This window comes from Pundamilia nyererei, unplaced genomic scaffold (genome assembly GCF_000239375.1).
Source record: "Pundamilia nyererei isolate P.nyererei 1_Seehausen unplaced genomic scaffold, PunNye1.0 scaffold00199, whole genome shotgun sequence".
Taxonomy (NCBI): Eukaryota; Metazoa; Chordata; class Actinopteri; order Cichliformes; family Cichlidae; genus Pundamilia; species Pundamilia nyererei.
In genome coordinates, this window is record NW_005187600.1 from 292,308 (window position 1) to 312,097 (window position 19,790).

The window sequence follows — 19,790 nt, forward strand, 5'->3', positions numbered from 1 at the left end:
TTCTTGCATTTCACGCATGCGCAAAGCGCCTTGAGGCGACTGCTATGTAAATAAAATTGAATTGAATGCGTAGGACTGGAGCGTCGGCGTTTTCGGCCGTTTCAATGTGGACGCACAACTCTGAAAACGACTGAAAACGCTGGTGTGGACACGGAGCGTTTTCAAAGACTTGATATTGTTTTTTGTTTTGTTTGTGGTGTTGCAGAGGTCTGGTGATAACCATGGTGGTCAGTCTGCTCTTCATCTTGCTGCTGCGCTACACTGCTGGTGTGCTACTGTGGCTCGTCATCTTTGGTGTCATCGTTGCAGTGGGATACGGTGAGGATGCAGAAACACTTGTAGTCATGTGGCTTGCTGTGTATTTAGTCCAAGTGTAAAAAACAATGAAGTGAATGAACTGAAGAAGCTTCTCGGATGAGAGGTGAAACGTTTTCAAGCAACTTAAAGAGGTCCAGACGCTTTTCTTTCCAAGCTCCTTAGACTACGATGACCTGGATGACTGAGAACCTTCACAGACGTTGAAAGAAATTCTTTTACCTGAGCCTTTCCCACCAGTTGTGCTGGGAGCAGTCATGGCTAGTAGATCATCTTCACTCTTTCATTCTCTCTCAGGCATTTGGCACTGTTACTGGGAATACAGCAACCTGAGCAGGAAGCCAGGCTCCAATGTCACCATCACTGACCTTGGCTTCCACACAGACTTCAGCATTTATCTTCAGCAAAGCCAGACGTGGCTCATCTTCAGTAAGTTGTCATCCACTAGCAAAGCAGCACTTACTGTAACGCTGGTTTCTGCTTTACGTGCACGGCAGTTTCCTGGTTGTATGTATTACTGCTGTTAATTCCTCACAAACCAAACAGAAATTGTGACATTGTTTGTCTTGGTGAGCTTTTCAAAACTGTGATTATAGCAAATATTTTTGATTTAGATGCTTGCACTGGGACTGTTTCAATCTTTTATGCGTGTAATCCCAACCTTTGCTGTTGTGTCAGGTTGGTATGTTGTTCTGTACTTACAGACATCCTGTTCTTGTGGAAAGGAAGTCTCTTGACCTCCTTGTGGGAATTTATTTAAATTTGGCACAGATGTCCGTTTGAACTCGTTTGAACTGATTAGATTTGGATGATCAAAGGTCAAGGTCACTCACTGTCAGCACCCAGAGGGAACTGCTTTACATCTGGCACAAACTGACTTGGACTCACAGATGACCTGATCAGAAATTAGTATTCAAGGCCGCTGTGATCTAACCAGCGCTTTTTAGCCATGACTCGTGCTCATTTTGAGCGAGCACTTTCTGAATATCTAAAAGCATATTTGTTACGCTGCTGTTGACTCGACCTTTATTTTGCAGTGATCTTGCTCTCTGTGACTGAAGCCGTCATTGTGATAATGCTGATATTTCTGAGGTCAAGGCTGCGCATCGCTATTGCATTACTGAAGGAGGGAAGCAAGTGAGTATGGATCCTGCTTCTGATAATTAAACAGTGCGTTTTGCTCTTTTTCATGAATTTAATGTTTTTCTTGGGGGTTTTTCAGGGCAATCGGCTACATCATGTCCACCCTCTTCTACCCTGTCATCACCTTTTTCCTTCTGGCCATCTGCATCGCTTATTGGGCTGTCACAGCAGTGTATCCTTCCAAATACTGACAAACTGAAGCAGAGTTTCATGTAGAGAATTAAAGGAGTTGAGCTGCCTTGAAGCAATCTGTTTTTTACTACAGACGAATTGCAGCATGTTAATTAGAATCATCCACAGGATAATGTGTAACATCACTAAAGCTGTTAGATTAAACAGGTTAAATTCAGGTTTTTTGATGTTGTGCCACAGCATAATTTATCTCAGGACACTTGAAATAGTAAAGTAAAGACTACAGTATTAGAGAGAAAGCTAGTAGTTCCCTTTGAGCGTGCATTCAGCAACAGTGGAGAGGAAAAAGTCTTCTAGAACCAGGCACAGGTAAGTCAGACCTCTGCATGGATTGGTTGTTGCATATGCTCACAGGTGACTTTGCTAGGTACACCTTGTTATCACAAGGTTGGACTCTCTGTTACTTTCATAACTGCCTCAGTTCTTAATGGCATCAACAAGGTGCTGAAAATATTCATTTTGGTCCATGTTGTCCCGACAGCATTACACAGTTGTTGCGCATTTGTCGGCTGCACGTCTAGGATGCAAAGGTCCCGTTCTACCACGTCCCACGGGTGCTGTGTTGGATAGATCTGGTAACCGTGGAGGCTGTTTGAGTATAGTGAACTCATTGTCATGTTCAGGAAACTAATTTGAGATTATTTTTTGATATGATGATGGAAGTGGTTGTTGCTAAACAGCCGAAAGTATCCTCCACACGATTACACCACCATCACCATCCTGAACCAGTGAATTAAGGCAAGAACGTCCATGCCATCATTCATATTGTTTATGCTAAATTCTGACTGTACCATCCAATTTTCCCAGCTGAAACTCATCAGACCAGGGAACATTTTTTAATCTTCTGTTGTCCAATTTTGGTGAACTTATGCTGCATCAGTGTTTTTTAGCTTACAGGAGTAGCGTCTGTTTTGGCCGTCTGTTTCAAGTTTCGATATCTTGTGCGTTCAGAGATGCTGATCTGCGTACCTTGATAAGAATGATTGTGGTTGTTTATGTTACTCTTCCCTTCCTATCAGATCGAAGCAGTCTGGCCTTTCTCCTAAGACCTTTGACATCAGCATTTTCACCCAGAGATTTTCAGCACTTAGTTGCTTCTTTGTGATTTGCTGATTAGATATTTGTGTGAACAATCAGTCGAACAGGTGTACCTAATGAAATGGCCCGTGAGTCTGTAACAAGTAAGTGAAGCAGTCAAGGAAGTCCAACTGCATGTTCTTTAACTCACTGATTCTTGAGTGTTGAATTTTTCCTTTAACTAGTTTACCCTCAGCTTCTTAGCATCATCGGGTAACGCAGTCTACAAGGTCACACCTGCTGATGATAAATGCATGTATGCAAACCTCACATGCAATCCACAGGTTAGCCCTATGCTCCCTTACAGTTTATTACTGAAAATGTTTAGTTACCGTGTAATTTCTCCATCACTTGGCATGAAAAACATCTCTTGATCGGATTCGTTCTCAGCAGTAAAGTGTAATTAGTCAAATTAGGTGTAATAGCTGCTTTATGTCTAATTAATAAAATGTCTTAATGTAAATACATTAGATGTTCCGATGTAAATCGAGTTCAATTAGTGGCTGGCAGCAACAAACATTTATCTGACAGATGTTATTTATCAGCCAACAAGTAATTTGAGCATGTAAACAGATGAATATTCACGGATTCCCTTAAAGCTATTCATGTGGAAATAATTTATATTCAAGGTAGAGGCAGGAAAGACAAGAAGAGAAAAGTATCTTGATTATGGTGACAAACAGAATCCTGTTATTTCTATCTGACAGCGCATCAAGATCTAATCTGCTGCTTTATTTCAGACCTTCAGTAAGACCAACATTACCAAGGTGTGCCCCGGGTCACAGTGTATGTTCGCCTTCTACGGTGGGGAGAGTCTGTACCATCGCTACATCTTAGTTTTCCATCTGTGTAACCTCTTTGTGTTCCTCTGGCTGGTCAACTTTACCATCGCCCTGGGCCAGTGCACCCTGGCCGGGGCCTTCGCTTCCTACTACTGGGCCCTGAAGAAGCCAAAAGACATCCCTGCCTGCCCCCTCTACTCCTCCTTTAGCAGAGCTATACGGTGAGTACAGTCCCAAAACAAGCGCAAATCCACTAAGACGCTGAAACGTGAAAGTAAGAACGTGAGGAAAATGATTTCATTTAATATTCTCCATTCTTGTGGCACAGTTATCACACAGGTTCTCTGGCCTTTGGGTCGCTAATCCTTTCTGTGGTGCAGATGATCCGAATTGTTCTCGAGTACCTGGATCACAAACTGAAAGGCAAGCTTGGAAACCCTTCGAGGCCTCTTACTAATTTATTACTGATTGTTTCAAATGACTTTTTGTTGATGATATTTATTTATATTCCTGATTTTTATCCAGTTTCTCAAAATGCCTGCGCTCGATTCTTGCTCTGCTGCCTCAAATGCTGCTTCTGGTGCCTGGAACATTTTATCAAGTTTCTAAACAGAAACGCATTCATTATGGTGAGTAATTTCTAGTAGCACTCATTTATTGCAGACATCTGTTAGCAGCTGTTAATTGGTCCAGCTTCGGTGCTTAACTACCCGCAACCCAGCACTCACTGCTTCTCACCAACAGATGGCAATATATGGGAAGAACTTCTGCACCTCCTCCAAGGACGCTTTCTTCCTCTTAATGAGGAATGTTGTTCGGTAAGTCCCAGTTAAATGTTTTAGAGCCACATGGCTAAAAAAACCCTCAGCAGAGTACAGATGCTGCTGAGGTGGTAAAGCTAAAGCTTCTTCTTTACCATAAAAAATGCCAGAACGTAACAGATACGGGCAAAAAAACAAAGAAGTATATTTACTGTCATCATGTTTGTGAAATAATGGGGCAGTTTCAGTTGACGTAATGCACGGGAGTTTGTATCTCTGCTGTTTGTGTTTCTCTTCTACCTCAACTTGAGGTTGGCTGTAACTCAGGAGGTAGAGCAGGTCATCTAATTGGAAGGTTGGTAGTTCGATCCCTGGCTGCTCCCGTGTGCATGCCAAATATCCTTGGGCAAGATACAAGTTGCTCTCTGATGTGTCCATTGGAGTATGAATGTAAATGTTGGGTGAATGAGGGTGCTCAGCTGGAGGTGAGAGGCACTATAATAGGAACCAGTCCATTTACTCACGTTGTCTTCCTCCCGGCAGGGTGGCCGTCCTGGACAAGGTGACCGACTTTCTGCTGTTCTTGGGAAAACTGCTTATTTCAGGAAGTGTTGGTGAGTTTATCTTTTATTTGGATGCATGCAATAAGCTCTTTATTTACTTATTTAATTTGCATCATTATAAGTTGACACTTGCATCCCAGTAAGTGGCTGACATGAATTTGGAGGACCTTGATTTTACTTCATTTTATAAGAGCTTATATATTAAACGTAAACCTTGATTCTAGAAGTTACTCTAATTTATACTTGCAGTGTTTGAAAGGACTTATTGCGTGGCCTAACCACTTGTTTTGTTTCAGCAGCTTTTTATATCTGCAGGTCCTTTATTGTAAACCTTCAGTGTATCATGAGACCCTTGTTTCAAGTTCCACCCACTCGTGTTTAATCTGCTTTAAAGCCGATGAGGATTTGACCGTTTTTGTTTATTTCAAATGATGTAAGAAAATATATATTTGCTTGTTACTCAATCAGATTTTTTTTTTCAGGCATTCTTGCATTTTTCTTCTTCTCGCGTAAAATACCAGTTTTTCAAGAGGAGGTGCCATCACTAAATTACATTTGGGTCCCTCTATTGGTAAGGAATTAAAAATCTACAATGAGAATATGATTATACTGTGATGAATATAGTTAGTATTTGGACAATGACAGACTTTTTCTGTCAAAAAATCAAACAATCAATATGTGATTGAAATGTAAAGTTTTACCTTTATTCATGGGGTTTAACAAAAATGTGTTTGTTGTTTGTTTTATCTTTAGGACTTATTTAGGTACATAGTACCCAATTTTCAGAGGCTCACAAGTAATTCAACTACTTACTAGCAGGCAGTTTAATGGCCTCAGTAACCCTGGATCATATAGAAATAAATCTATCAGAGTTCACTGCTGGCAGAATTATTTCCATGGTTGAAAAAAACAGCAACAATGTTATTAACTAGGGGTGCAACGATATTCGTATCGATATTGAACCGTTCGATACAGTGCTTTTATGTTCGGTACGCATATGTATCGAACAATACAAAATGTTTAATTTATTTGATCAACTTTCCTTCTGACGATGCTGTCTGTGTTGAGAGCTCAGTGGATCTGCGCTCGACTACTCCGCCTAGGCTGCACTGTCTAGCGCAGATCCACTGAGCAAGCTAGCAAGACAGGAGCTAAGCTCGTTGCAACATGGCAAATTGAACCTCCCCCACCCTCATTCAGATCTGGCGTTTGGAACTATTTTGGTTTTCATGTGACGTATGAGCCTGAAGGTAAGCGCGTCATGGACTAAAGTAAAACAGTATGTCGGATGTGCCACGCAATGCTCAATTACATTGGTGGGAGCTAGTGTGTTAGCGCAGTTTTCTCGTTAACGTGTTGACGCTGGACAGCAGCTCGTTAACGGAGATTTGCCGTGTTGTGGCGTTAACGTCATTTCAATGAGATTAATGCTGACAGCACTAGTGGGAACACAACGAATATGACTGCACGTTTACTCCGACATCATCCTCATGCAAAGACAAGTGGAAGCAGACAAAAACAACAAGCACGCATGCTACAAACTTTACCCGAGTCATTTAGACAGCCGTTAGCACAGGATTCTCCTTATGGGGACCTGATATGTTTAATATGCTGCTGAGAATATAGCCCAGAAGAAGCGTATAGTAGAGCTTTTATTTTGAAAGAGCCATTTCTCTGTAATAAACTCTCTTTTCCAAAGATGAGTGATTTCTCCATCAGATAATTTATTATTTTATCCCTTTGTTGTTTCAGCAACATTAAATTTAAAAACTGTACGTTTGAGTTAAAATATATATTTATAATTTTAATGAATGACAAATTAAAAAGGCATGAACATTTTTTTGTATCAAAAAAATATCGAACCGTGAATTTTGTGTATCGTTGCACCCCTACTATTACCATATAAAGCTATGTTAGTTTGTCTAGTTTAAAGTGAAAATGAGTGACTACTATAAAAATAATGTTAAAGCTGAAAGTCTGTACTTTGGTCACATCGTGATTATTTGATTTAAAATTCTCTTTACAGAGGCACAGTCACGAAACATATATTTATTCTGACTTGGTCTTTTACACAGAGCACAAAAAAAAGATGCAGTCTATATTCTTTGTTGTACTTTGTTTCCTTGGTACGGTGGAAAAATCACTTCTTATGTTCAGACTCAACCAGTGCTTCTAAGCAGCGCTCCTCTACTTGTGTTTTGTTTAAATATAGTCGAACCATTATTTTGGCAAATATTCAATAATAAATATTTAACTCTTGGTAATTACATATTTATTCAGAGTTGTTCTGGAAAGCTTCACAGCTTTACACAGTTGCAGTTTTTACAGTGCTGCACAAGCTAATTAATTTGCTCCAGGATTTATGACTCAGCGATTTATATTCTTCATAATGTTTTTGCCGTTTGTTGCAATGCAGAATGCACAATAAAGCTGGAACACAAGACTACAGTTAAAAGTGTAAGACTTTCACCTGTTAACTCTTTCAGACGGTGATATTTGGATCCTACATGATCGCACATGGCTTTTTTAACGTCTATGCTATGTGTGTGGACACATTGTTCCTGTGCTTTTGTGAGTATGCTGTTTCATGTTTAGTTACGGTGCAGACGCACTCCTGCTGTGGTCAAAAATCGAATGTCAGCAGCTTTGTGTGACTCTTTCTTCCTTTTAATAACTTGAAATAATCGCTGTCTTGCATATCTTCTTGTTTATCATCTCTGCTGAGTCTCTGCTTTCCTTTCTCTTTGTGGCTGCCGCTCTGTGTGCTGTTTGCTCGTCCTGCTCCTCCTGTTCCTTTGCGGGGACCTGGCCTCAGGTGAAGACCTGGAGAGGAATGACGGTTCTTCCTCCAGGCCCTACTACATGTCTCCTGGCCTGCACAAGATCCTGCGCAAAGGAGAGGAGGGTGCCAAAACTTGCGCTGCTTCCTGAGTGATGCATTTTACTAAACTCTTGGCTCTCTGACTCGCTTCTCCATATCTGCCGTGTGCGTGGGGGTCTGGACGCTCGAGAGCAAGTACTGTAGGGCTAAACATTGAAACTGGATGCACCCCGCCCAGCCTGTCAGGGATGACCTGTGCATGAAAGGACATGCTGTTACTTCGGGTCCTCGCAGAAAAGGCATAGGGGACTAAGATAACTGTTCACTTCCTCTCTCGAGCCAACTCAGATACTTGCCTTTTTTCTGCTACACTTTTGTGTTTCTTTGTCATTTTCTCGTCTGTATTCTCTGCTGACCTCTGCCTTACCGAGAGGGTACACGTCAACTCGCAGGATGGATGCACAGGCTGAAAACTAAACACGAGACAAGCTTTTCTTTCTTTTTTTTTAACCCAAACAAACACGAGGACCGTAAACAATGTACAGATGCCACTTTGACATAAGGCATCACCACGGAAAAAGTGGTGGACTTATGGGGCACCCTCTTGTCGCACTTTGGTCTTCTAATGTAAAATCATGTTTTGTATGCACTTTCACATACAGGAAACGAACCATGTGATTTCTTTCTTCTGTGTAGCATGATTACTTTGCTGGCTGTTGGTGTTTACCATTGGTTTTATAACCACTATATTTATACTAACACAAGCACACAGATCCAAAAATGGTGTGAACTCTGCACTTAGCAAAACAGGTTTCTCTCATGTTAAATCAGCGTCACATTAAAGTTTTCATTATGCTCATAGATGTACTGTAAACCAGACAGAGGCTTTGTTGGAGGTCAAGACTTCAAAAGACATTTAATGGTTTATGCTTAAAGAAAAAAGATGTGAACCGAGCCTGAGCGTTTTCAGGAAACTTTTGAATGCAGCCACTAGTTTATGTGCCTAGATGTGAAAAAAATAAATAAAAAAATGTTCCTCTTATTCTGTTTTAGACCTAACACCAGGAACCTTTGCGATACAGTTTATAAAAGGATGTCAAAGCCATTTTTGGTAAATTTTTTTATTGGATGGTTCAGATGTTGTGCTGTTTTAATACTAAGTATAATACACACATCTGTCTGGAGGTTATTCAGTGTTCTTTTTGTATAGGAGAATTTTTTTATCAATGAATCCAATGAAAATGTGAATCTTTGTTTTCGAATAAACATAAATGGTTGAACTACTGACCCGTGCATTTCCAGAGGCGTTCATTTTTTACAATCGAGGTGATCACAGGTTAAATTTTGATGTGCTGCATGATTCTCTCGCCATTGGTTTTTAACATGCTGCTGCTGCCTCGTAGTGTGGGACCTGGAGGTGAACGACGGCGCTCCAGCCCGGCCCTACCGCATGAGCAAAACGCTGAGGAAGATCCTCCACAAGAAGAACAGAAGGAAGTAGCAGGAAGGAGAAAGAATAAAGGTTAACACCAAAGCATGGTACAAGCCCACGTGGCATATGGGAATAAACACTTTGCCATATTTAATGGAAGTGTACACAAGTTGAAGCTGTACACTATAAGAGACAACTTGTAGCTAAGCAACATGAATAATTAGATTCACCCACACATAGTAATTTATGGACTCAGTGATAGCTATGAATATTTTTATATGTGTCTATGTAAAGGAAATGTGTGTATTTGTGTACATTTTACTGCCACATACTACACAACAATGCAACAGATTTGTTTTGTGTGCGTCCCAGCTTTGGGATCATGTAGTTGCCAATTTTCACCACTTGGTGGTGCCAGTCGTTACCAGATGACCTGTACACTGTACCTGAGTTCCTCACATTGAGAAAAATATTCACCACTCATTGCTCACTGTTTTTATGTTTAATTGCCAAGTACATGATGGCACAGCAGTTCAGATTACTTCAGTCTCAAGTGTGTTTTGCTTTGAGTTTCTGAATATTGAAGTATACGTGCTTTGGACATCTTTATCAACATTCTTAAAGGGATATTTAACAGCAAGAGATGTCTAACAGGTCTGGTTTATTAGCTGTGGGGGAAGCAGAATGACATTATGTGTTTGTGTGCAGCAGAAAATGCAGAACCTCCGAATTCTGCATGTGTTTTGATGAGGGCTTGTGTATCAGTGACAATGCACTGAAACCAGTGACAGGTATAAAAGTGTTAAAGTGATCATCTTTGAAAGTTACCTCATTAATGTTAGAGTCCATTCTTACTGGATTTAAAGGCTTCCATCACAGGACGATGACGGCGGTCCCTTTGAATAGACGTCACCGACGGCCTTAAGTGGTTGTGGATTTCCAAAATAATCCGAGTGCCCTTGGACGCTTCCTGTAACCACGCCTACAGTTAGGGCTGTCATGGTATCGTGTTTTCACTGCATGGTTATCGTGGTCAGACTAATCCAAATAAAGATAAAAATCATCATCTCTGTACAGACCATTGAAAAGCAAATAATGCTGTCAGTTTAAGTCGTCTTTAATATTGTGGTTTTTGTGTGTTTTGTTCCTATTTTTATGACACTAACCACCAGTCCAGGAGGTGGAAAGAGAGCCTGTACCCACAACTGTGCAAATGGAAATATAAATTAATTGATAGTGAAAATACAACAGCAAATCCACAAGGCTTAATGTCCGAGTTTTAACTCATTGCTGGATTATTTGTGATATAATCATGTGTATTATTGAAACAGTATCGATATGTATTTTTTAATATATGATGGCTTTTGTCGGTAATGATGCCTCACACAACCCCTGCTTCTCTACTGACCATTTTTATCTTTGATAAGTTTAAGAAACATATAATTAGGTCCCATTATGTGGCAAACGTGTGCATGTAACACGACTGTGGGGCAGAACCAAACCAACAGTAGAGGAGCTGCTTTAAAGATGCTGGATTGGTTTTAATAAGTCTTTTAAGTTCACACTAAGAATATTTGAGTCTTGTGTTAATAACCTTAAACAATAACAAAGTTTGTTATTGGAGTAACAGTGTTAAGTGTTTTTGCTACTATGTGTCCTGTTCTTGCATGGTTGTTTGTAACACTAGTGAGTCGCTCGTGTCAAAGCTGCCGTTGGATGGATTTATTAGGTTGATGAGCCACAGATGAAGCTGATTCCTGTCTGGGAAGAAAAAGATTTAGAGGATTTTGGGAGATCAGTTTGTGGTTTCAAATTTCCCTCAGGCATCGACGTTGGCGAGAGCGGCTCTGTGTGTCAGCCCTGTGATGGACTGGCGACCTGCCCAGGGTGTGCACCACCTCCCTCACACCTTGTGTTTTACTGCCATCAACCTTTTACTAGCTTGTGCTTTTTTCAGAGTAGATTCACGCACCGCTTAGAAAGATGTTCTTTAGATCTTTCAGACGTGACTCATGTTTGTGTCTCTGCGGCGTGCTTGTCAAAGCTGAGAACCTGCCCTCATGGTGCCTCTGAGTGACAACACTGCCAGGCTGCCTCACACACCTCCCGCCCCTGTTTGAGCTGAGCATGCTGGGACATGTAACATTCAAAAAAAAAAGGAAAAAAGAAAAACAACTCCTTGTGTATCTGAAAGAAAGAAGAGAAATGATGCATGTAGAGCACAGTGGGGCGTATTACGCATGCAGCAGGTTGTTTTCTTTGGTCTTTTTCTTCTTCTTTCTTTTCTCCACACAAAATAACTACCGTACTCCCATCGGAGTTCGATATCTTTTTGTGTATGTAACTCAGGTTCAGTTTCACTCCAGGTAGTGTGACTTCGTAAGATCTGATAAGTGAAGTAAAAGTGTTTTTATATGCCTTCTCCTCCCTCCTGTGTCTGGAAATTGGATTCTTTTGGTCAACCACAGTCAGCAAGTAGACACAAGTTAAACGTCGCTCTCGGTATAACGCGAGACAGTTTTCTAACCACAAGCTCTTAAAAGTCAAACTCTGAAGATGCTCGAACCTGTCGTAAACAGAAACACTTCAGTTCTATCTGTATGTCTGTAATTAAAAGTTTCAGGTGTTTGTGTCTAATCAACACATGTTGCCTGTGTGTAAGTTTGACATACAGATATTGTTGTGTTTTAATAATGTTTGCTTTCATCAATGAATCGTTTTTTCTATTTCCTAATTTGTAAACATGCCGAGCCGTGAACGCAGCACGGCCTCAGCTCTCGTGTGTCAAAGCTTTTCAACGACTCCTCCCGGGTTTGTGAAATTAGACATTTATTCTCAAAAGAGACGACACATACAATAAATTAAATTGCAACACTGCTATTCAGTTCATCTTCATGTGGAGTCGACTTTTGTGGGGCTGGTGGCTTTCACTAAGAGTAGCACAATCAGACTTTGTCACCAACAAACAGACAACAAACAAATATAAATATATGACGTCGTGTGTGACGTGCACCGAAGCGTTGCCATGATACATCAGTACATTTAGGGCTGTAAATTATAATGATCCAGAATTTGCTTAACAAACAATATTACGGCAGATTTTATGGTTCACAAAAACTTTAAATTATATTTATCACACGTATCAGATACTGCTGCTAATAATGGAAAAACATTGGTCAGCTGTGTGTGAGTGTAAGGGAGAGAGGGCAGCTCAGGCGTTAGACACAGGCAGCGAGGTCATGGCGTGGGCTGGCAGCAGCGGTTGAAACAAGGATGGAGGCGAGTGTACTGCAGACACAGAGCAGAGTGAGAATATTGATCCAGGTCAGTTTTCCACAAATTGTATTCAAATATGTAACAGACGACAGCACAGTTATGTATTTGCATTGTGATTTGATTGGATGTTTCCTCGTTGCGCTCCTGACAGGGTCAAATATTACATCTCCACAAGGTTTCGAACAGCTGCTCCCTGATTTTCTCATCACAGCGGACGGAGCTGCACATTTGCTTTGTCACAGATTTTATGCCAAATGCCCTTCTGGATGCAACTTCCCCACTTATCCAGATCTGGGACCCTAACCCCCCCTCCTACACACACAGACACACACACACACACCCCTCCCTGGCTGGGTTTGTGTCTCCTCCTACTATCAAACAGGGAGGGTGAAATGCTACACCAAAGGCAACAACAACAAAAAACATTATAAGGTTGATTATCTGCTATCTGACGACAAAACTTCCCAATCTCATCGTGTGCGGCGTGGCTGCCAGATCATTTTTTATTACCTGCGTCATTTCATTTGTCATCCTATAGTCTAGTCACGTCATCTACCACTCCTCTAACTTTGATGTTATTTTACTGAGACAAAATCTTAAGCAGGATAAAGTTTTTCTTTCTTCGTCTGGATTTATTCTAGTCGTTTCTACTGATTGTCTAGTTTTCTGGGTCAAAGTAAAGCAGGAGATGGAATAAAATGCTGGTTGTAATATTTAAAGTTCTTGGATTTAAAATCATCTTTATTTCAGAATAATTGTGTTTGGAATTTAAGATATTTGTCCATTTATCCTAAATGCAAATGTTCAATGGGGGCAATTAAAATAAAATAAATATATATCGTTTAGAAATAAGAGAATAAAAAATTCTATTTAATTTTATTACAGTCATGGAAATGTATAAAAAGTCTCGTGCTCACTGTCTATGAAGGAGTGGAGTGCTGAGAGCATCGACCCCTCTGGACCTCCGTAGGCGGTGTATTGCAGCTCCTCGGGGGTCGGGGTGGGCTGGGACAGGTGGCTGGGCTGCAGTGAGGTCATGGGGGTGCTGGAGGTGTGGTTGGGGCTCACGTGCTTCTTGTGGCGTGCTCGACAGTTCTGGAACCAGACCTGAGTTAACGGGACAAGCGCCTTTAGCAGGACTGCATTTGAAAGTCCAAGATAGAAGCGCGTCACTGTTTTAGCTCATGTTTTATCAGCCAAAACAGATGATTTTTTACAGAGTTACAGTCAAGCAGTCATTTTGTCCTGTGAGTAAAGCCACTGTCACTGTCTTGTAGTTTTTGGACAGTCAGCAACAGTCAGAACAGATAAAGGTGTCTTATCGAAAAAGGGTGAAACTCTAGAAGCTGCATTACAAATCTGCTTAAAGTATCTCAGGCTTCAGTTAAAGCTTCAGAAAGCATTTTTGTCTTTACAGGTTGAACTGTTTGGTTATTTAGGAGTTTGTTTGGGAACATACGTCGTCCGGATAGTGCAGTAATTACACACAATATACATTATACACACCACATGATATATATTGAAATCCAATAAGAACAAATGTCATAACAGATGATATATCCATCATCCGTTTTGTCTTCATGCACCGATCTTTACTGACCTGAATGACTCTTCGACTGAGGCCTGTCTGCTCTGCTAGTTTCTGCAGTGTTTGGGCGTCTGGGTTGTTGTCCTGAGCAAACTGAGCCTGCATCACCTGCATGTGCACAAAGTAACACAAAGGTTTACTATGTGGTCCCGTGGGAAGGAAATCCATGATTCATCTGAACATGAGTAACTGTGAGGAGATCTGAGAGCTGCCTTTTAAAGTCTGCCAGAGAGGGTTTAATTCACACAGACGGATAATTCTAATAAAATCATGGAACATATAAGCATTTTGGGATATTCTGCATAAATCTAAACCATTTATTACATTTTAATTCAATAACAAAACTACAATGGGAATTGCTGAAATAATGTGCATTATAAATATTATTATTGCGAAGAGAAGACAAACTGCACATGGTCCAATTTAAAAAAACAGATTTCTTTTTTTTTTCTTCTCTAGTAATTCTGTCCTCTGTGTCATTCAGACTAAATGTATTAAATATCTTGTATCATGTCATCTCTGATGTCAGACACAATGACGCATCTTATCCACCTGTGAAAATAACATCAGGACATTTTTTCCTCTTGAATCCTTTGATATTTTTATTTTTGACACATAGAAGTGAATTTCCACAATTTAAAAAGTATATGTATACTATGTAAAAAATAAAAAAAAAGAAAAAGAATTTTTGAAAGAATTCCAAAAAAATAATTTAAGGGCCAGAAATTCAGCGTTTGTTTGTTTTCTTTTTTATACATTAATTAATTTTTTACCTAAACACAATCTACTTATTTTGTCTTTGTTTTTTCTTATGTGATGAATGAAGAAGAGGAGGAGGAGGAGTTGAACCTGCAGCTGGTCAGCAGTGAAGCTGGTCCGAGCTCTCTTGGAGGGTTTGGGCTGGTTGATCTCCTGTTCGGTGGGCACAGCTCCTTCCATGTTAACGCTGTTTCCTGCAGCCAAATATATTAATATGTTAAAATGAGACATGATACCGTTTCCGGTGGCTTCATTGATGATTCATAAATTTCAAACCGATATTTCAAAAACAGAGAGAGCAAATTATTCGCGGTCATTTTGGTGGGGTGAGACTTCGGCCTCACCCTTTTCCACCGCCCGCTTGAGGTTGTCCAACATGCAGTCGTAGTGAACCCTGCAAAGCACTTTTCCCTCCACCAGGGCGAACTCCTCCCCGGTGGACAGCTGCCTCTTGCAGGAGAAACAGGCGAAGCAGGCCAGATGATAGACGTTGCCCTTCGCCCGGCGGACCCAGTCTGTGGAGTGGATGTTCCGCCCGCAGCACGCGCACCAAGTGCCGTATCTCCTGCAGGTGAAGGTCAAAGGAGACAGCCTGATGGTATTTAAAGGATAATAACAGTTTAAATTCCTATAATGATTCCTGCTATTTATGCGTGTAGTTGCACAAAATAATGACCTCACAGTCTAAACAACAACAGGAACGGTGAAAAAACCCACCTGACGTCGACTTAGGCCCCGGTACATGAAATATAAGATGGGCCTTTGCCCTGGACCTGGCAACCAATTTGTTCCAATTATCCAAACATACGGAATAAAATCCTCTAAGTCGTTTTATTAATTTTTATTTATGTCACTATGAAGTTCGTCGACTCACAGAAATTAATGTAAGAAATAATAATGCATTTATTGGTCATTTATTAGTTTTATATACATGATATTTGAATAAAATCGGAAACAAATCTCAGGTCCGACTACAGTGTATATTATTATTATTGTTACAATGAAAGCACAGTAATAAAAGTTTAATGAAACAGGACTCAGTGTTCGATATATCTAATTTCTCAAATGCATTACTTGTAGTATTTTTTTTAACAGATCGGATTTCATGGGTATTTCCTTTAACGAAAACAGACCCAAACTTATGTTATCGTTGAATCTGCGCTGATAAGCATCTTCAGCAGGGCGATATACTCACCGAAAGTAATCCAGTTTGCAGAAAACCTCTTTTTCTTTGATGTAGCAACTTGTGTGGCTGCCAAGTGAAGTCTGGCACACGCTGCAGGAGAGACAGCGCACATGCCAGCACAAGTCGTTAACCTAAAGCAAAAATATGATGATTTGGCAAAAGTCACTCGGTGAATAAAAGAAGAAAGGAGGGGAAAGAAAAGCAGTTTAGAGCCAAACAGCAGAGGGGAGAAAAAATGTATTCTAGTGTTAAATACGCAGGAAAAACAATGCATGCAAAATAAATAAATAAATAAAATAAAAATACAAAATGACAGGATTTACCTTTAATAGATATTTATCAACTATTTCCTCGTTGCAGCTCGCACACACAGTTCTGCCCAACAGAGGCGCAGAGGACATCGCCTGCAGGGACGACGCTTCTTCATCCAAAACTTCCACCGGTGCGCCCTGAGGAGATCAGACCTGCGGTTAGAAAATTACGCACAGGAACGCATCCACTCCTAACCTGCAGTACAGCATGAGCTGGTACGCACTGTCACCACCAATAAACAACGTGATTGATAGTCTGAAAAACAACCACAAGAAACTGTCTCTTAAAAATTTACCATTTTTCCCGAATTTCTGTATTTATTTGTTTTAACTGTTAAATCTCGGTCCAGTCACGCCTATCCTTGTCTCCTGGCCACCTGCTGAGTTAGTAATTAAAGTAAAAGGAAAAAACATAAAGAAAAACACTGAAAGCAAAGTTAAGAAGCTCAAAATAGCGAAATCACACTACAGAATAAAAAAGGTAAAGCCATAAGGGTCACAGTTTGACCAACGCGAGAACAAAAAGCTTTAAAGTCCAAATCCAAAAAGAAAAAGTCAAAAAGATAGAAAAGTCTGAACAAAGAATAAAGTGCCTTTATTCCTTTTAGATGCCAATTAGTGACAAATCCATGAGAAATACATGTCATCTTTCACTAAAAGTTGTCATTTTGTCTGTCCACAGACACAAAAAACAAAATATAATAAATAAAACAACTTTAAAAATTAAAAACAACGTGCTCGTTTTTGAGAATAAACCAAATTGTGGCTGCACCGTTTCCTTCCCGCCTACCATTATGTCTCTCCTGTCTTCAGTGCATTTGCCCAGCAGCTCTTCGTCTCCTTTGCAATCTTCACACATGACGAGAAGCTACGGCGAGAAGAGGATGCTGGTTTGTCAGACTGTCGCAGCTGCCTTAAATGCCCCCTGCTCCTTCCCATAAATATCATGCCTTTCACTTTTCACCATGACAACGCCGGCGATTAAACCAAAATGACATTTAAAGAAGAGAAGGATAGTCATTACTTACAAAAACAGACAACACTTGAACTAATACTCATCCCGTGTCCATTATGTTCTTGAGCTCTGAATTTGTGATTCAGCCGCTGCTCGCGGGCGGGCGGGCGCGCGCGCGTGCGCGAGCTGCGGTTAAACCAACCAACACGCCAATTTCACGCGTCAATCAGAAAAGCAGCGCGAGGTCTGAAGGAAAAGGGGATTGATTTATTTAATAACAGCAATTAAAAAGGCTAAGTTCGCCACAAACGTCTACCCGGGCAACCAAAAGGTGAAGAGGTCTCATTAACTACTTGAGTTTTAATTGCAGAATTCAGGGAGGGCTCATTTTCTTTGACATTTCTTCAAATTGTAAAAATACTGAGCCGCAGCGTGTGAAGGCCGGCTTTAATGACAGACCGAAGCCCACTCTCATTTAATTGGCAAAGCAATTTCGACTAATATTTAATCTCTGATACTGACTCACGGCTCAACCTGCTGATCGCGAGTGTACAAGCTACACGCCCGCCCTTCACTCACCTCGTCGTTGGACACCAGAGATCCGTTTTCCTTCTCCTTACCGATGCGACACTCTACTTTTACCTCACTTTTCCAGCGCATGTCTGCGTCCAGCCTGGAAAAGTCGTCCCACTTTCAAAGCGAAGGAAACAAAAAATAAAAAAAATCGAACCGCTATCCTTTCCTTCTCCTCCAGGGTTCCTGTGCTTGTGTCAGTCAGTCTGCCCCGAGCTGTTTCCAGAGGGCGTTTCATAACTCCTACTTTCTCCTCGGTGTTGGTCGCGCCTCCCCTTTGGAAATAAGCTTTTGCGGATGAATGCAACTTTTGAGAGGAGCAAAAGTCTGGCGCAGTGAGATTGTTATAGATATTTTTCAAATGAGCGCTTGATTGAAAAAATCCGCATGTTTAAGTTTTACTTCATGATTTCTTTGAATGATATGCAAGTGGTTCAAAAATATTTAAAAGTGTTTAAATATTGCATGTAGTTCACAACTTGTTTGACAGCAGGTTGTATTTCTGCTCCTTCAGAAAGGCCTGCTGAAGCTCCTCTTGCTCCTAAAAATAAAACAGGTGTAATTATGAGGCAAATTATAATAACATGGTAGAATTTACACAAGCTACAAGAAAGTGAAAAACAAGTGGATGCAAAGATGCTCTATTAAAAAAATTAATTGTTTAATATTTTTTAAGGCCTTAAGGAAGAACTTAAAGGTAAATTCAGACCACAGATCCTGTGGCTGCAGGCTTTACAAACATGTTTACAGTGGATTTAAGAAAAGTAATCTGATCTCCTCCAGGGTGGATGTAGCCGTGAATATAAAGACCTTCAAATCAGCAAGGTGCAACATGCAACACTGAGGTGCAGTATCCATAATAATAAACTAAATGGAGATCCAGTAATATAAACTATATACTATTTACTAATGTTCTTAGAAAGAAAGATGGGAAAGATGTAATTCCTACATAAAAGGTGCAAGTGGGTGAATTTTACTGCTATTAAGACTCAATCTCTTTATTTTCTAATCTTTACAATATTATTATATTATCCTGTGTGAATATTTATTCTGCCGCTTTGTGCCATCTGAGCAGAAGGCCAAAAACACTTCAATCTCATAGTTTGCGCTCAGTGAAAGTTCCTGTTAGTTTACAGTTTGAGAACCTTTAAATGTGGTCGTTTATCGGAACATTAATTAGAGATCATAAGAAATGAAATCATTCTTTTTAGAGGATTTTTTAAAATCATTGTTACTGCACTGTTAAGTATCTCACCCTGTATGGAGGTCTTGAAACTCTGTATTATTTTCCTTTTTCTTTTTTTTAATGCATCATCTTCTCTTCTTATTTTCATGCAGAACAGAACTAAAGAACGTGCACCACAGTCTCTCCAAACCGCTGGACCCACATTGGATGATTTTGTTGGTAACCAGTTTACAGCAGAGCAAACAGCTAAAACCAGTTGATATGCACCACAGACATCCAGAGTCTCTCTTGTTCTGAAGGCTCAGTTACTCAGTTTTGTGCTTCCATTTGAATTATCAGGAATCCTTTTTCTGTCATGTTTGCTTAAAGAAAAGCGATTCAGTCTGTAAGAAATCCAACGTCTGTAATGGTTTTAATATCCTTTTTGTTGTGTGTTTGATTTTTTTCTCTGGGTGGAAATATGAGAATCAACTTTCACCGCTCGTCCTTAGGAGAAATAAACTGATTAAATAATTTTATTACTACCATTGTATGACCGTAAAAACAGCCTATAATATAAAACAAACTATATCCAGTTATTATCACCCCATCCAGCCATCAACTGCCGGGGTCAGGATTATTAAGCATGAGTGCAATATGGGGAAGGAATAATAATCAGCAGACTGCTCTGTAACAGTTGGATGATTCATGAGATGACTGGTTTTCTGCTAAAGCTGCGGCTCTGCCAAAAAAAACAAAGAGGAAAATGCAAATTGTTAATTTTTGAAACTTGGGAAGCATCAAGAACAGATTTTTTTGGTTTGTTTGTTTATTCTTTAAGTTCTACGTTAGTTCAGTTCTAAATTCATTATTATTATATAAGTGGCTCAA

At 40.2% G+C, this 19,790-nt stretch overlaps 2 protein-coding genes across 7 annotated transcripts in view; one reads left to right on the plus strand and one right to left on the minus strand.

Moving 5' to 3' along the window:
• The window catches only part of slc44a5b (solute carrier family 44 member 5b), a 50,180-nt gene extending 33,906 nt beyond the window's left edge, over positions 1 to 16,274 (plus strand). For 2 of the 4 annotated variants that reach the window (XM_005747495.1, XM_005747498.1), the window contains 13 exons: positions 206 to 318; positions 613 to 744; positions 1,353 to 1,452; positions 1,538 to 1,630; positions 2,924 to 3,011; positions 3,468 to 3,730; positions 3,838 to 3,932; positions 4,035 to 4,138; positions 4,254 to 4,327; positions 4,814 to 4,884; positions 5,316 to 5,404; positions 7,320 to 7,404; positions 7,649 to 8,941. In XM_005747495.1, the coding sequence (XP_005747552.1) occupies positions 206 to 318; positions 613 to 744; positions 1,353 to 1,452; positions 1,538 to 1,630; positions 2,924 to 3,011; positions 3,468 to 3,730; positions 3,838 to 3,932; positions 4,035 to 4,138; positions 4,254 to 4,327; positions 4,814 to 4,884; positions 5,316 to 5,404; positions 7,320 to 7,404; positions 7,649 to 7,764 (1,423 nt within the window). In that variant the 3' untranslated portion in view covers positions 7,765 to 8,941. Of the gene's footprint in view, positions 1 to 205; positions 319 to 612; positions 745 to 1,352; positions 1,453 to 1,537; positions 1,631 to 2,923; positions 3,012 to 3,467; positions 3,731 to 3,837; positions 3,933 to 4,034; positions 4,139 to 4,253; positions 4,328 to 4,813; positions 4,885 to 5,315; positions 5,405 to 7,319; positions 7,405 to 7,648; positions 8,942 to 9,057; positions 11,515 to 16,255 lie in introns of those variants that run through there. The other 2 variants (XM_005747497.1, XM_005747496.1) reach the window with 2 other exon arrangements.
• LOC102210180 (LIM/homeobox protein Lhx8) lies at positions 11,872 to 18,011 on the minus strand. Of its 3 annotated transcripts, none has more exons than XM_005747492.2 (9): positions 17,741 to 18,011; positions 16,997 to 17,074; positions 16,219 to 16,344; positions 15,905 to 16,026; positions 15,054 to 15,274; positions 14,800 to 14,903; positions 13,963 to 14,058; positions 13,280 to 13,469; positions 11,872 to 12,374 (listed from the first exon to the last, which is right to left on the minus strand). In XM_005747492.2, exons 1-9 carry the CDS (start codon positions 17,819 to 17,821, stop codon positions 12,298 to 12,300), a joined length of 1,095 nt encoding a protein of 364 aa, XP_005747549.1. In that variant the 5' UTR covers positions 17,822 to 18,011; the 3' UTR covers positions 11,872 to 12,297. The 3 variants fall into 3 exon arrangements, with proteins under 3 accessions (XP_005747549.1, XP_005747551.1, XP_005747550.1); XM_005747494.1 differs by lacking the exon at positions 17,741 to 18,011 and adding an exon at positions 17,235 to 17,398; XM_005747493.2 differs by lacking the exon at positions 16,997 to 17,074.
• Between the last annotated feature and the right edge of the window lie 1,779 nt (positions 18,012 to 19,790).